At 36.8% G+C, this 15984-nt stretch overlaps 2 protein-coding genes across 2 annotated transcripts in view; one reads left to right on the top strand and one right to left on the bottom strand.

The window, feature by feature from the left end:
* Positions 1-15984, top strand: part of LOC134755156 (protein madd-4) — a 504570-nt gene that overhangs the window by 485257 nt on the left and 3329 nt on the right. Inside the window, exons 16-28 of the mRNA XM_063691660.1 lie at positions 3322-3445; positions 3603-3724; positions 4566-4647; positions 4922-5089; positions 5638-5820; positions 6634-6786; positions 7319-7497; positions 7798-7901; positions 11057-11157; positions 13104-13196; positions 13868-14115; positions 14412-14523; positions 15103-15259. Coding sequence (XP_063547730.1) covers positions 3322-3445; positions 3603-3724; positions 4566-4647; positions 4922-5089; positions 5638-5820; positions 6634-6786; positions 7319-7497; positions 7798-7901; positions 11057-11157; positions 13104-13196; positions 13868-14115; positions 14412-14523; positions 15103-15259 — 1826 coding nt within the window. The remainder of the gene's footprint in view (positions 1-3321; positions 3446-3602; positions 3725-4565; positions 4648-4921; positions 5090-5637; positions 5821-6633; positions 6787-7318; positions 7498-7797; positions 7902-11056; positions 11158-13103; positions 13197-13867; positions 14116-14411; positions 14524-15102; positions 15260-15984) is intronic.
* On the bottom strand, positions 509-2885 carry LOC134754976 (uncharacterized). The gene is made up of 2 exons (XM_063691467.1): positions 1990-2885; positions 509-1102 (listed from the first exon to the last, which is right to left on the bottom strand). Exons 1-2 carry the CDS (start codon positions 2788-2790, stop codon positions 644-646), a joined length of 1260 nt encoding a protein of 419 aa, XP_063547537.1. The 5' UTR covers positions 2791-2885; the 3' UTR covers positions 509-643.

The raw sequence follows: 15984 nt of genomic DNA, 5'->3' as shown, positions 1-15984 counted from the left end.
AACAAAATATTAATTTAATGCTTTACCTATTTAATTATGACAGGGAATGAAAGGTTAATACTTAATGTAAAATTTACACTCATAATATTATATTTGTTTTGGTTTTGGAAATAGGTTCGAAGCTTTATATAATCCTATTTACATTGAACTCCAGTATTGCGTGTTGTACTTACAAAACGTATATATACACGTTGATGTAAACTAGCTAGATTTTGATACCTAGGTACTTGTTATTAGAATATCCATCTCTTTTTTAAATCAAAATTTAAAAAACCGGCCAAGTGCGAGTCGGACTCGCGCACGAAGGGTTCCGTACCATTACGGAAAAAAACAGCAAAAAAATCACGATTGTTGTATGGGAGCCCCATTTAAATATTTATATTATTCTGTTTTTAGTATTTGTTGTTATAGCGGCAACAGAAATACATCATCTGTGAAAATTTCAACTTTCTATCTATCACGGTTCATGAGATACAGCCTGGTGACAGACGGATAGACGGACGGACGGACGGACAGACGGACAGTGGAGTCTTAGTAATAGGGTCCCGTTTTTACCCTTTGGGTACGGAACCCCAAAAAAAAACAACCATACTAACAGTACAGAACAGTAACATACAGTTATCAAATAGCTTCAATACGTATATTAATAATAACTAAATCTATTAATTTCATCAATCAATTTCTTTAAAGCACCGTTATTCGAGGATTCTCTCACAACGTCTTTAATTCTAATTTTAAACAGCTCATTGCCACTCGGTGATACCAAAGTATTCATCGAAAAACTAGAACCTCTCATAAAATCAATATCCTCCGCTGTACATGTGACTATCCTCAACTCTATGAAAGCTATCAAGAACCCGAAAGGCAAACTTTCCCTTATATCCCTGTAAAAATCCTCCTGCGGATAAATTAAACTTGCATCTACGTTGAATAAATTTGAGAATGCTTGGAAACTTTCGTAATATGCGTCTAAGAGGTTTTCTAAATGTTGGGATCGGAAGTTGGAGTTGGTGCATAGGAACAGGAAATGTAGAACGTCGGTAGCTGGACTAGCATTTCGTAACGCCTGGAAGTCTAGGAAGCATAGCTGATCTCCGCTTTCCTAGAAAGAAAAATGGAATTTTAGTTATTTAAATAAATAGTAAATAAATTTTATAGGACATTCTTACACAGATTAACTAAGTCCCACGTTAAGCCCAAGTAGGCTTGTGTTATGGGTACTCAGAGATATAATATATAAATACTTAAATACCTACATAGAAAACACCCATGACTTAGAACCAAATATCTGTGCTCATCACACAAATAAATGCCATTACCATCGGCTTCACAGGCAGGGTCACTACCCACTAGGCCAGACCGGTCGCCAATGTTTGAAAATCGACATAATGGTATTTTTCAAAAAATATTATGCACCATTACCAAATAAGGTTTACAAGACATTGTCATTGGTTCGAATTGAAGATTTCGAAGTTTACGCCGTACTTCAAACAAATTACACCCATTCGAGACCGCAAAGTGTACGATATCGTATCTTATCAATTGAACAGAGAATACACATAAACTGGATTACACCGGAATTCGAAACATAGCTGACGTAACGTAAAAACGAGCAATGACGTTTTAGGTGAAATTCGGATAAATGTATTAGAATACTTGTTGTAATAAAATCAGATCTTGCGCTAGCTCTTATGGATAAACTATACCGTCTTTATACTTAATCAAGTATACATTTTTTAAATTAATTTCATAAAAAAAGCACTTTCGTCTTAAGCACATACATATATAAAATGTTTGATGAAATTAGTAATATATTGGGTTAAACACTACGTGAGCCAACACTTCAAATATTGGAATGATTATTATCATTAGGTATTTTTAGATTACCCATAGCAATTTTGAATTCCACTCGTTTTTAGTGGTAAAAAGAGTTGATCGGGCTGTGTTAAATGAACATTTTGGATAAATTAATTATACAAGTAATCTTACCGTTTTTTTAAACAGCACATTATTAACCCAGCAGTCTCCATGGCACAATACATTAAACTTCTTTGGCGAAGTAAACAGTCTTAACAAGTCTATGAGTCTCGTTCCTATTTGTTCTAACAATTTCTTGAGTTCCATATCCTCTATAACTTTTAATGACATCTCATAAGAATCCACAAAATACTTTCGTAAATTACTTTTGTTCAGGAATCTGTTATCAAACATTAAATCTTTAAACTTTTTCTGTAACTTTTTAAATTCTTCTGGCTCTTTTATCTCACAGATCAAAGAGAGAGCATGAAACTTTGCCAACTCCTTTAATATTGATTCGACTTCATTAAAAGTTAACGATTCAAATTTAGCCACCTTATCACTCATTACAAAACCTTTATCTTGCATATCTTCAAGTATCAAAATCTCCTGTTCGTCTTCAGTAGATGATAATAAACAATCTGGAAATATCACTTTATCATCATTAGTAATGACTTCTTGTATTCGTTTAAACATTGGTAACACTTTTTTATAAACACTGACTTCTCGTTTATGCAATTCATTAAATGTTTCTTGCCTTGCTGTATTTATAAGAGTTTTCACAATAACATTGACACTGTTAGTTTCATCTTCAGTATCTTTGATGGTAACTCTAAATAGATTTGCAATGTAGTTATCTCCTTTGCCACTAAGCGTATCTACATGATATTTAAAATCCTTTATTCCTTTAATTAGAGCGGCCTGTTCAATAGAAGTGTGTAGTTCTTGGCAACTGAATTCTTCGGGTTCACTAATATTAACGTCTAGAGACATTCTTGCTTCGAGAAGTACTGTTGAAGTGATATCTGATGCTTATTTAAAGTTAGTCATCCGCGATAAGCTGAATATCGATAACGCCCGATAATACTTATCAATAAGATGACGTTCATAATTTTAATTTTATATTTTTCATTTCCAAATTTTGATTCAGATATTTATTTTCTGTCGTTTAATATTGTTTTTACATTCTAAAGTTGTCACTTGTGGTGTTTACAAATTTAAATAAAAAATAAACAATCAATAATTTCTCTTTATCTACTTCAAACACGTGTAAGATAATAAACTTTAAGTTATCGGACTAGGTGTTAGCTACTACTAAAGTACTTTATAACCACAGGATTTTTAAAGAGGACAGAGTTGAAGGACTTAATTTTTTCAACATAACGTTTTTCTTAACACGATAACATCCTACAAGTTTCTAGGATTATCATTATTGTGTTCAGCTTCGTAAACTTATGGAGACTTGTAAAACAAACTGTCCAAAAGATACCTCGCTATAAAATAATAACGACATCTCTTTCCCAGCAGGTCACTGACTTATGGTACATCGAGCAACATCAGGGTGGCACCAGGGTCCCCCGGCAAGTCCTACTCTTGGAAGGAGAAGGGGTATACTAGCTGCAGTGCATCCTGTCTCAGTGGTGTTCAGGTAAAGTAGAGTCTAAACCGACTTTTCTCTAAAGGCGTGGTAACTAAAACCTAGTCTTGGCTTCTGACACAAGTTTACGCCAGTTGTCTCGATCCTACACAATCACCTCCCAGTTAACGAGCATCTTCCGAGCGATACCAATTTTTTTTTACTACAGGAACTGATAATCCAGTGCGTTAGAGATGAGGATGGGAAGAACGCGTCGCCTTACATGTGTGACCCGCTCACTAAGCCTGAGAACCGAGTCAGGACTTGCAACGACCATCCGTGCCCGCCAAGGTACCTAACCAAAATTTAGATTGTGACCGGTAGTGTTATAGTAAAGACGCTAAGCGAGAATAATTTTGTATATTGATAGGTAAAGTTACGATACCCTCCCAAGTGCTGAAAGAAAATGATTGTCTGATTTTATTGCATATAGGTAGGTAAGATGAAATGCACGTGTACACGGTGTGGTAGGGATAGGGATGTTGACATGAATAGCGAATTATATAAAATTTTATGTTTTTACCATAGCAGGGAATATTAGAATGCTGAAAATCATATTTTGTAAGCGTAATATATGCGTAATAAATTAATTAAAAGTATTTAAAATAATGCCCAGCATCACGTGACTGCAAACGCAAATCGGAGCGGGTGATGTCACGGCGTGAGAAACACGCACAGACAAGTTGTCAAACTTGGTGGTCCTCTGGCACCGACAGTCGTTTGTTGTATCGCCTCGTTACGTCATCCAAATCACGTGACAGCTTGGAGCGTTTTTGCGCGAAATTTAACCACTAAACTAATTAACGTCGATTTTTTATAAAAAAAGAATGAATAAAAAGTAAAAAAATTTTTTTTTGCAGTATTTACTTGTCTATATCTATAAAATGAAAACAGTTCTAGAAAATAGTCAACATCCCTATTGCCTGAGTGACGATGTAGATGTCTCACAATACTCATAATCGTTTGTGTTGATTGGTATAAATTGTGTTCAAATGAAATCACCGAATTTAACCCTTTGAAGGCCACGCCACACGAAGAATGATATTAGGCTGTAGCCGCACGCGTCAGCTGACGACTGTGGTGGTCAAAGGGTTCTTTAATAAACATTATTAAATAATTTCCTTTATTTTAGATGGAACTACACTGAGTTCTCCCAGTGTACAAAATCCTGCGGTATCGGTATACAGACGAGAGAAGTTTCGTGTATTCACGAGGTAAGTACTTTTATATCCAATTATCAGTTTATTATGAGAAACACTTGTAAGGAATCGTCGACCACGCTAAGTTTTCATGCCAAGTGCTACGTCAAGTATGGAGCTTATAGGAATACATATTTTATGTTATATACCTATGCATTATTACTGCCAAGTTTGTGCAAAATCGTGGTCAGAGTCTACTTTTTCTCTTGCTCCGAGCAAAATACCTGATCTTCTGGGTTACAGATTTATTAAATAATTAAGTAAGTAAATGTACACGTTTCTCCCGCAGGTGACACGTGGCGGCACGAATACCGTAGTCGTACCAAACAGCATGTGCCCTCAACCACCTCCGCCAGACCGCCAATACTGCAATGTCCTGGACTGTCCCGTTCGTTGGCATACAGGAGAATGGTCAAAGTGTTCCAAAACTTGTGGTGGAGGAATGAAGACGAGAGATGTGTGTATCGTACTTTTTCTTCGATCTATCATCGTTTTAATAGAAAACAACTTGTATACTTTTTGACATCTTCTACGTCTTAACGGATTGCCACTTCGAAAATGGGAATACACACATAATTGTTACATACCCATTTTTTAAGTGTCTATGACTCCCCAAGCTCCTTAACCGTAATCCATCAAGCATTTCAAATTGGTGTTGTTGTCGTTGCGCTTTTAAATTTCCTTTTTGTAGCAGACTTTGAACAACAAGCACTCGATATTATAAAGTAATTAAGGGTTTCTTAATTTTGTATCTAGTAGAAACGTCTGTGATCGATCCTATTAAGCTTAGAAACAAATTAAAAGTGGAAAATTTACTATTTTGGGTGGGACTTGAACCCACGACCACCTAGCCCGATGCTCTTCCAACTGAGCTACTAAGGTACCCTAGTTCAGGCACATGTAAAACATGACTATTTTGTAAGTCTTTGTTTTCTATTAATGTAAACATGCCACGTGTTTTCTGAATAAGTTATGTTTATGTTTACATAAAATATCATTCCACAGGTGGAATGCAAGCAAATAATGGCCCAATCTCACGTGGTGGAGCGTCCAGTGTCTTTCTGCAACTCTCCTAAGCCGGCACCCACGAAGTCCTGCAACAGCAGACCCTGTCTCTTGGACACGTCAGCTCCAGAGATCCAGCTGGACAACTCCTCGTATATCCAGCACGATCCAAAGAAGAAGAAGGTAGGACGATAAAACTCTACATTACTGAAATAGCTCTACGATTTGAAACAGATTAGGTTCAGTGCGAGCGTTTTGCGACACTCGCGACAGTATCCTACAAGTGAGATAGAATATCCACCTTTCTAGTTAATACAGTTACAAAATAAGTTTTTGGCAAAAATTTCATTTTCAGGACAAGCTTTTGTCAGACTGCACTTTTTTCCCACAGGCAACTAATACTCATTGAGACAATTCTAAAAAACCCAAACACAATTAGGTTTAGTTGTTTTATCACAGAGTTCATTGGTCACCTCTTATCTCCATCATCAGATCAGCATTGTCATCCGATTTACATGTAAGCAAATTTTCAGCTTCAATAGATGTCGAGAAGTGAGTCAAATTTAACTTGCAAGATTTGACCCGTACATACATAAGAATACGTGATAAAACATGGCTAATTACTAAAAAGCTTGTAAAAATGGGTAGTCTTTAGCGTGCGAGACACTGTAGTGGTGCACTCGTGATAAGCTTACTCGAGTGCGTATTCATTCAGTTTACAGAATTTTATAATGGGTCCCAAACCTTCAAGAAAAGAGCGTACTCCCATCTTAAATACCAGCAACGCACTTGCAACCCCTCTAATATTGCAGGTGTCCATGGGTGACGAATTTCTTACCAGCAGGCGATTCGTCTGCTCTTATATCATAAAAAAAGAAATGGTCGCGATTCCACACGAAATTAGTAGGAGCTGAGCGGATTTCCCCAGCTTTTTTGCATCTTTATGCATATCTTCGATGCGCAGTCAACTAAAAATTTTTGTCTTTGCTTGCAAAGGTGACGGTGAAAGTGGGGGGTTCAGCCACCGTGTTCTACGGGACGCAGGTGAAGATAAAGTGCCCAGTAAAAGGCTACAATCGCACCAAGATCCAGTGGGCGAAGGACCACCAGATCATCACCAAGTCGAAAAAGTACAAGATATCGAAAAAGGTATAATTTCATTGAAGTTTGACTAACAATTTAAAAAGTCGCTATTCCATGAATTTTGAATGCTGTTAGCAACATTAAAAATAAACTTATGTTCTTTATTTAAAATATGTGAGAACAGTGATTTTCGTTACTATAGCGACCTCTTCAATTCTAGCCTTCAACATGTAACGTGCTTCTTAGAATAAATCTCTATTTTTCCATCATTTTTATCATTTAAATACATACAGTCCACTCCTACTCTCCACCTGACCCAGGCCAAGGCCTCTCCATATGGTCCTTCGAGCCGAATGCTGATGCAATGAAGGTTACGTTATTAACTGAAACCAATCCAAAAAGGCCTTATATCTTTATTGGCGTTAATACATTTAACATTCGGATTTTATTGTATTCGACAAAGAAAATGGAAATTTAAAATTTAGCATTTCCCTTTTCGTTTTTCTTTTTTTTTTCACCAGTTCGTTAGAGGCCTAAATTTTATTACTATTGAATCCTCGTTAATCGTGGAAAGGGTGTGATAAACTTTCCTCCCCAGGGCGCTCTCCGCATTAACTCCCTATCGCTCCGAGACCACGGTATCTACACATGCGTTGCTGGCCGCTCAAGCGCCAACCTGACGTTGCTAGTCAAGCCCCGGCCAGGGGAGTTCCCGTCCAGCGAGGAGATAGAGCGGCATAAAGCGCTAGATGAACCATCATCGCCTTTAGCTGACAGGTAATTTATTGTACAGAACAGGTATATTATTACCCAGCACTAGACTGGGCTGGGATGTATCAAAAGCTGATAGTATGGTCTTGTAGAACCATGATTCGAATGGGTCATATGATGTCCGTAGTCGGTGATGGTCATAATAATATGGATAAAGAAAGGGTTTTGACGCTCGTGAAAAGCTGTGAAGTTATGTTGTTAAAAAAATGTTTTAATCGGACAAAGCCGGACTGTTGACCTTTTTGCTACAAATGCCATTCGTCTATAAATGCTATCTTGCTGTAAATGTCATTTTGCCAACAGCAGAACCGATGGCCGCTACCGGGCCATGGTGGGGGGCAGATCGGACGACCAATCCCACGAGCAACGGCCCGGCGACACGCGGAAAAGCTACAAAGGGAAACAGAAGGGTAAGTGTTTGAGTGGACGACGGAGCGGGGCGTGTGGTGCGGGGTATTGAATTGAAATAGCTTTATTTCAGGCAACTATTAAAATATACCTTAAAACTTCAAAACACGTTCTGGCTGCGAACACATCCCGGCAGTGTTAGGAAGTCGGCCGCGAAATCGTCGGAACTTGCCAACCTTTGGCCAAAACTCCTCCTCGGTGAAGGTCCCTAAACGTTTAGTCGGATTCGGATTTAATAAGTATGCAAAAATAATTCAGAATGTCCGGTAATTCCATCATACCATGCAGTACATTTTTGGAAAATAGAAACTGGACCAGTTGCCATCACATACAGAGCAGCTGTGGTGCTCAAAAATGTCTGGATACGCACTCTAATCCTTTGACAATAGAAACGTGTTCATATATTTGTGAGCACCTTGGCCGCTCTGATATATTAGATGATTGCACAAAACCGAAAATATTATGTAAATGAATCAGCTAATCAAACTGAATTTTAAAATCTGGAATAAAAAACAGCGAGTATAAAAGTAACTTCAAAAAAACTAAAGGTAAAAATCATTTCAGATATCATTTCTTTTTTGTAAAATCTCTCTCTGAGCTTTGCTGAAGCATAAATTGAAAAATCAAAGATAAAAATAGTATTTCTATAACCGAAACTGTATAGAGCTAATGGAAATAAAATGTCTGAATCTGAATGAAACTCGATTTTGCTCGAAAACTTTAAAGGCTGATTCTGGTTTAATAATTTGATATAAAGCCTGGCATTGTATTGGGCACTTGATATAGTGTTGCTGTCGTGGTGCATACATATAATTTAATCATTTCATGAAATGTCATTTAAATTCAATACCGTATATGTGTAGGTTAGGTTAGATTTGACTTTTTCATGATGTAGCCAACCGATCATTTCATGTAATGATATCATAAACTGATCAATTTTAAGATTTTTTGCCATTCTTTTATAATCGAGGAATATTTTATTGCTGTTTTCACAGTCAATGACTTTCAGACAGACTTTCTTCTTGCCAATTAAATTAATTAGTGGTCACCACTGAAAATCCGCAACATAGAATAGAATAGAATAGTTTATTTCACAAACAGTTTTACAAAACATAGTTACTAGGTTGCACCTGTATTGCGGGGAACCAGTTACATTTGTACCACAGAATTTCGTTGGCAAAGGCAAAGGCCAAATATAATTTTGTCAGGTTTTAACGGATTGTTACCGCAGAATCGGCTTCCTAGAAAGAATTCAAAATGGTTCTCATTCGCCGTTGTTTACGGAGCTCCGTGCAGTCGGAGAAAATCTTAATTAATCTGAGAGATAAGCCGCTGTTAAGGATGCTGCGGCCCACATCACACTGTCGGAAAAAAGTAGAGAGAGTTTGTTTTGTTTATAGCTTTGCTTGGCTCGTATAAGTTGCATAAATGTTCCGCTTTTTCACGTTTTAAGTTAGTCCATTTTTTACACAAAATACGAAAATTAAAAGAAAATTTTTTTTATATAATTTTTTTTTTTTTTACGGTAGGTGACGTTGGCGATATCCCTACAAATACCTATTATAAAAGCGAAAGTATCTTTGTCTGTTTATCTGTTACCTCTTCACGCTTAAACCGCTGAACCGATTAAGATAAACTACGATGACACTGTAATATACCGAATATAAAAAATAAACTTTAAAATTATTTCTTCCAATATGGCTTTTATATGATTTTTTTCTGTGAATTTTATTTTTTAATTAGGTGTTCCAAATTGTCGCAAGTTACAAACCGTCTTGAAGCATTAATGTCGTAATATTTCTTTGTAACAAATAATCTGTGAAAACTTGTCAAAAACTGTTTACGGCATAGTATGTATAAGTTACTCTTGGTTTACGGTTTGTGCTAGTGCTGCACTCTGGCAGCAGAACATTACAACAATAAATTAATTTTTAACAAGCAGAAACGTCTGCGATCGATGCTATTAAGCTTAGAATAAATTTAAAAGTGGAAAAATTACTGCCTTGGGTGAGACTTGAACTCCAGAGGCCGTGAGTTCAAGTCTCATCCAAGGCAGTAATTTTTCCACTTTTAAATTTATTCTAAGCTTAATTACAACAATACTCTGTATTTAAAAAAATGTAGTACCTACCACTTAAGGGGCCCACTGACTATCAGTCCGCCGGACGATTTGGGCCTGTCAGTTGTTCGGAACTGTCAAATCTTTGTTCTAACTGACAGGCCGATATCGTCCGGCGGACTGATAGTCAGTGGGCCCCTTTACAGATGTATCTGCTTGATAAAAAAACCGTCCAAGTGCGAATCGGACTAGCCCACCGAGGGTTCCGTACTTTTTAGTATTTGTTGTTATAGCGGCAACAGAAATACATCATCTGTGAAAATTTAAACGGTCTAGCTATCACGCTTCATGAGATACAGCCTGGTGACAGACAGACGGACAGACGGACAGCGGAGTCTTAGTAATAGGGGCCGCTTTTACCCTTTGGGTGCGGAACCCTAAAAAATGGCTTTTTTATGGACAATATCAATAAATTACAAAGATAACTTACCTACTTGTATACTTTCAGTAGGCCGCTTCTATCACGCCGAGAATCTCGGTACGCATTTACGAGTTTTATGACAGCCATAATTTATTTACATTTTTCAACACCCTCCCAAAGTGGTTTTGTTGTGCGCTACAAAAAATGGAATAGATGATGACGCCGTAAAATAATTTAGGAAATTTAGACATTTATACGAGAATAGGCGGTTTACGTTTTAGGCATTTTTGCTTTTTTTAATACTACGTCTGTGGCAAATAAGCATACGGCCCGCCTGATGGTAAGAGGTCCTATGGACGCCTGCAACTCCAGAGGTGTTGCATGCGTCCGACCCTAACCCCGCACCCTCGTTGAGCTCTGGCAACCTTACTCACCGGCAGGAACACAACACTATGAGTAGTTTTCTGTAAGGTAATCTGGAATGACATCCGCTGTGCTGTGCCCTACCACACAACCCGATATGTCATTTACAGTGCCCCTACCTCTCTTTTGGACGTAGTTTAAGGACATACCCGGGTCCTTGAGCTAAGGAGAGATAAAAATCGCGCGTAAAGGTTACACGCACACATTTTTTTTCGTATATTTTCTCATATCATATCATATTTTTGTTCAAACAGGTAAAATAGACAAAATCCGAGACGCGCTCCACAATCCGATGACAACAAAAGCGTCTCCAACCTACAACTCGCAGGCCAGAGACATTTACGATGAGAACGAGGTAAGAATCTTTAATGTAATTTTTATTTTTTCATATAGGAGGCAAACGAGCAGACGGATCACCTGATGGTAAGCGATTACCGCCGCCAATCCGGATGGAAAGCGACACCCGCAACACCAGAGGGGTTGTAAGTGTGTATTTTTACCCCTCATAGGCGATTCTTGGCTAGTTGATGGTCTAACCCGCATGTGAAAGATTTAGGGCCACTTGCACCATCCCACTAACCCGGGGTTAAGCGGTTAAACCGTTAACTCAGTGTCAAATTGTACTGGTAACCATGGTGTCCAGGTTCAACCGGTTATACCCCGGTGAGTGCATTTAGTGTTAGTGTTATTTAAAAAAATGGTTAAAATCCTCGCTGCGAAAATAATTGAAACTAAAAATTTAATGTATAAAAAATTCACGTAACATTAATTCGGTGTTAGTGAAAAAACAGAATAGTGAGGATTTAATGAAGTTATTAACAACGCTATTCGTATTATACCTTCAACGGTTTTAAACTGCACTTAGAATGCCTGAAATCCCGCATTAAAAAGTGTAAATGAAATAAAATATATCATTGAAATATAAAACAGGTGACTTTTTACAATTCGCTATTTATAATATGTTTTCAACGAATTGAAATACAAAATTAAAGTATTATCAATAACGCGAACGTTGTTAAGCAACGAAGGATTACTATTTTGCAACTAAGTAATGTACCTAAATACTTGACTCAATAAAGTTATTGCTAACTTTACTTTGTTTTCATATTGATCCCAGTTGGCTGTACGCTATTCCAAATCAGATTACATTTCATCAGTTTTTATATCGTCAAAAGGCCGATCCTGATTTAAACATTTGATATAGTTTTCGTCCTATTTTGATATGACCCTGAGTTGAGCACCAATCAGAGGTAGCGGCTCAAGCTAATGTATTTTTTTTAATTAAAGAAAAAATGCAAAAAAATACACTTTGGGCAAGATTCAAACTTGCGAACTTTTGTAACACCGAACCAACCAACTGAGCTACTGAAGCGTGCAAATTTCGAATCTTGTCCAAAGCGTGTAATTTTCCCATTTTTCGTCAATAATTTGTGGATCACACTCATTGGTGTTTACGAAATGCAGTCAGGCGAGTCGTATCAGGCATCTCGCTTGCGCTTATTAGTGCGCGTGAGATGCCTGATGACACGACTAAAGGTGGTATCAAATTTTTTAAACAGAATTGACTTCCTAGTTTATTGTGTCCATAAAATCGGCAGGTTTTATCGACCCTTTTACTGAAGTTACGTCTCGCTTCTGATTATGGGATTCGGTAGACAAAGGCACCTTGGCTGTAAATTGTTTTATCTACCTTTAAAGATTGGTCTTAAAAAGGCTTTAAAATTGCCATTTGAATTCATTTGATACGTTTACTACAATGTAATTGAACGATAGGTTCAGTTGCTTTAATTAATTAAAATAATACATGTATATACAAAATACAGAAATATATTAAAGTCAATATTGGGAATGATTTTTCTGTAAGAAAATAATGGTAAATAGAATAATCAATTGCAGTATTAACAAATTAAAATTCAAAACCGTAAACTTACTGAGTTTTGACTATATTGCGTATTGTCTAACTCAAAATATATTATCTCTATTTAATTGATTCTGACTGCACCTATTCAATAACAAACTCTCTGTAAAAAAACACAACAATGTCAAAAACACACAAATAATGATTTTTAGTAATGTTCGATAACTTATTGAAGAAGAATAAATCACACTGCAAGAAATATGCCGCGCTCGTCATACAAAATTTAAAAAATATGTAGCACCCAGCCAAAGAGTTCTAACGCCATATATTTAAACAAAATTTTGAATAACCTTATCAAAATTGTCTTGCTCAACGTAGCTCGTATAAATTATCCAAACATTTATAAACAACAACTATATCTCCCAACGCTGCTTGGACTAAAGGAGAGCGCCGTCTCCTCCCAGATGCTTCCACCCAAGCCGAGCAGTGGTTCGCGGCTGCTGCCATGCTTCCATTTCCTGGTCATGCAGATCCAGGTGAGAAGTTACCAGAATAGACCTTATTTATATCGTCTTTTGGTTTCATTTTGCCTGTATCATCTAGTTTTTTCTTCGGGTGTTTAATGATTTATTGGTATTTTGTTTATTACCTTCGTTACCTCATACATAGTCTTGTGGTACCTTTTGGTCTTCATTTTAGAGTCCTTTTACTTGTAGTTTCATGATTTTTTATCGCCATTTAACAGGTTTCTCATCACTCATGACTACTCTTCTTTTGTTTTTTTACTTTTGGGTTCCATATTTAGGCGTTTCAGTAAACATTTTTTATTGTCATGTAACAAGGTTGTCCTTTACTCATCAGTTATCTTTTGTATCATGGCATGCCTATTTCTTTCAGGTTTCTTTGATACGTTTTAACATGGTTGCAGTTATCGGTTTCCAGCCTCCTTATAGTAGTATTTATCATTGGTTATTTTCATTCATACACGTAGTTTAAAAAAAAGTATCAGTAATATTGTAACAATTCAATAAATTCACGTAGATAATAGTTATTTCGCTTTTACATAAATATAAGTAGTTATTCTCACTTGGAATTGGTCACTTTTTCTTTAATGTATGATATCTTTTTCAGTTGATAGTTATTCCCAACCCTTAATTGTTATTTTTTCATTCAGCTTAAAAAGGACACATATAATTGATATGTTCAGATGTTTTGGAATTTTCAGGGCTTCGGGAACTCGAGAGGACAACGGATGGTGGACCCGCTCATCATGTACCAAAACTACGGGACCCCTATCAAAGCCCATATTATCAACTTGGAAGACAAACAAATTGTTTTCCCTGAAGATGACGATTCTGACATTATTATTGTTAACGAAGATTATGACAAAAATACCATTGATGAAGTTAGAGTCGAAAATTTGAAAGAAGATGACGAAACCACTACTGAAGTCAGGTAAGTTAACAATAATATGGAAAGGAAAAGTAAATCAGAAAGATTATGTGAGATATTGATTATTTCTATTTGGGGTATTTGATGTTAAGCGTTTGTGATAAAATTGAACTTACATATGATTCCATCTACCTATCGCTTTTTTAAGAATGAGTGTTACTATTACAAAAAAAATCCTTTGAATACTGACATTGTTACAGATATTGTAGGATTTGGATAAGTTATAATAATGGTAAAATTTCGAAACGATTCATTTTATATTGTATTGTTATGAAGTTATTTAAAATTCGTCTTTGCAGACGAGTGGAAGCCGTGGATGCCAAAGAGTACGCGTGGAAGACGACAGACTGGTCCCCGTGTAATGCTCCATGTGGTCAAACGGGCCACCAGGTTAGAGGAGCTACTTGTCAGGCAAGTGCCTTCTATCAAAATATTTCAATATTTTTCTTTGTCATTCCCTGAGTTGAGGATTATGAATAGGTATTTACAGAGCCTCGTGTTTTTGTTTTACGGTGCCAGACCACTTAGTAGGACGTTTAATACTTTTATTATAAGTTTCTTCAACTTGGCCTATAAACAATGATACTTTCACCATGGTGCTGGTTACGCATCATGCTCAATACATTTGAGCTTTCTCGTGAGAGACGGTTGAAAGCCATTGTTAAAATTGTTTCCTCTTATTGTTTTTAGTGTATGTCAATACTTGCACATTTCAATAAATCTGATGGATTTATCCTAAATGACATCACATTTAGATATTTTGTTAGGTATCGTATTTTATAAATTGTACGCAAGTTCTTGCAATCCCACTTTATTTGTGTGGTATGGTTTGTCTGATCAAATCTCATCATCTAATAAGTGCCCAATTTCGGGCAGACCTCTTGAAGAGGCTATGGCCCTAACGCTAGCCCAAGGAGGTTGGAATTTTAAGTGAGGACTTTAAATTATTTTAGTTAATGAAAACCAACTACAACTTAAATTTATCAACAGCACAAGAAAGACAACTCAACGACAACCGTTGAGACGGACGAGTGTCTCTCGCGTGGCTTGACGCCACCGTCCGTATTGCTCGCTTGCTCAAGCGGCGCGTGCGCATCGTGGAGAGCGACACCGTGGTCGGGAGTACGCTGCCTTGCTAGTGGCGCTGGTATGTTGAACCTATTTTTTGTGTAGTGGACGGTCGGTGCCCCAAATTAAGTACCCACGTCGCCACACTAATAGGGAACATTACGCGTAACTGCCACTACCACAATCTGAGGGTCTATCGCGAACCAAGAAAATCGAAATAGCCTTATCTAACATCTGCGGATTCGCGTTTTTCCGGTAGGATCTCTGTAAACAAACCGCCTTGATGCATCAATGTCATATTTTATTATCTCTGAAAACTTGTCAAGAACCTGTTAAAGGTATACAGTATGTATAAGTTACTCTATGGTTTATTAAAAAGGCTAGTGCTGCACTCTGGTAGCAGAACATTGCAGTAATGTCCCCTATTGTATAGAAAAGTGGATACTTATGTTAAGGAACCGACTGTATATTCTTTAGAGCGTCCCAAAGAGGAAATCCAGCGTCCAGAAATAATGTTATTTTTTTAAATATTTATTGACAAAAATAGCACAACGTTAATATATTCTATGAATTACAAATTCTATGACAAAGTAGTTAATGAATAAAACCTATTTAATTTTTTTAAAACAAATACTAAATCATAATTTATTTGTATTAGTGTTAATGTAGAATAAGGTCATGGCGATGCTTGTGCGGATTACGTTTGTGTTTTGACGAAACATGTGGCGGATCACCTTTGTGTTCGAATATGTTTGAATAAAAAATAAATTAGATTTACTGTTATTTATAGCGACGCCGACCACA

This window comes from Cydia strobilella, chromosome 2, assembly GCF_947568885.1.
Source record: "Cydia strobilella chromosome 2, ilCydStro3.1, whole genome shotgun sequence".
NCBI lineage: Eukaryota > Metazoa > Arthropoda > Insecta > Lepidoptera > Tortricidae > Cydia > Cydia strobilella.
The sequence above is the reverse complement of the archived record's forward strand: the minus strand, read 5'-3'. Positions and strand labels throughout refer to the sequence as shown.

What these genes read in the sequence shown, in the direction of transcription:
- LOC134754976 (XM_063691467.1), bottom strand. Translation starts at nt 2,790, where the DNA reads ATGTCTCTAGACGTTAATATTAGTGAACCCGAAGAATTCAGTTGCCAA. An exon ending in ATGTGCTGTTTAAAAAAACG is followed by an intron (nt 1,103 to 1,989) that starts GTAAGATTACTT and finishes TTTTCTTTCTAG; the next exon opens with GAAAGCGGAGATCAGCTATG.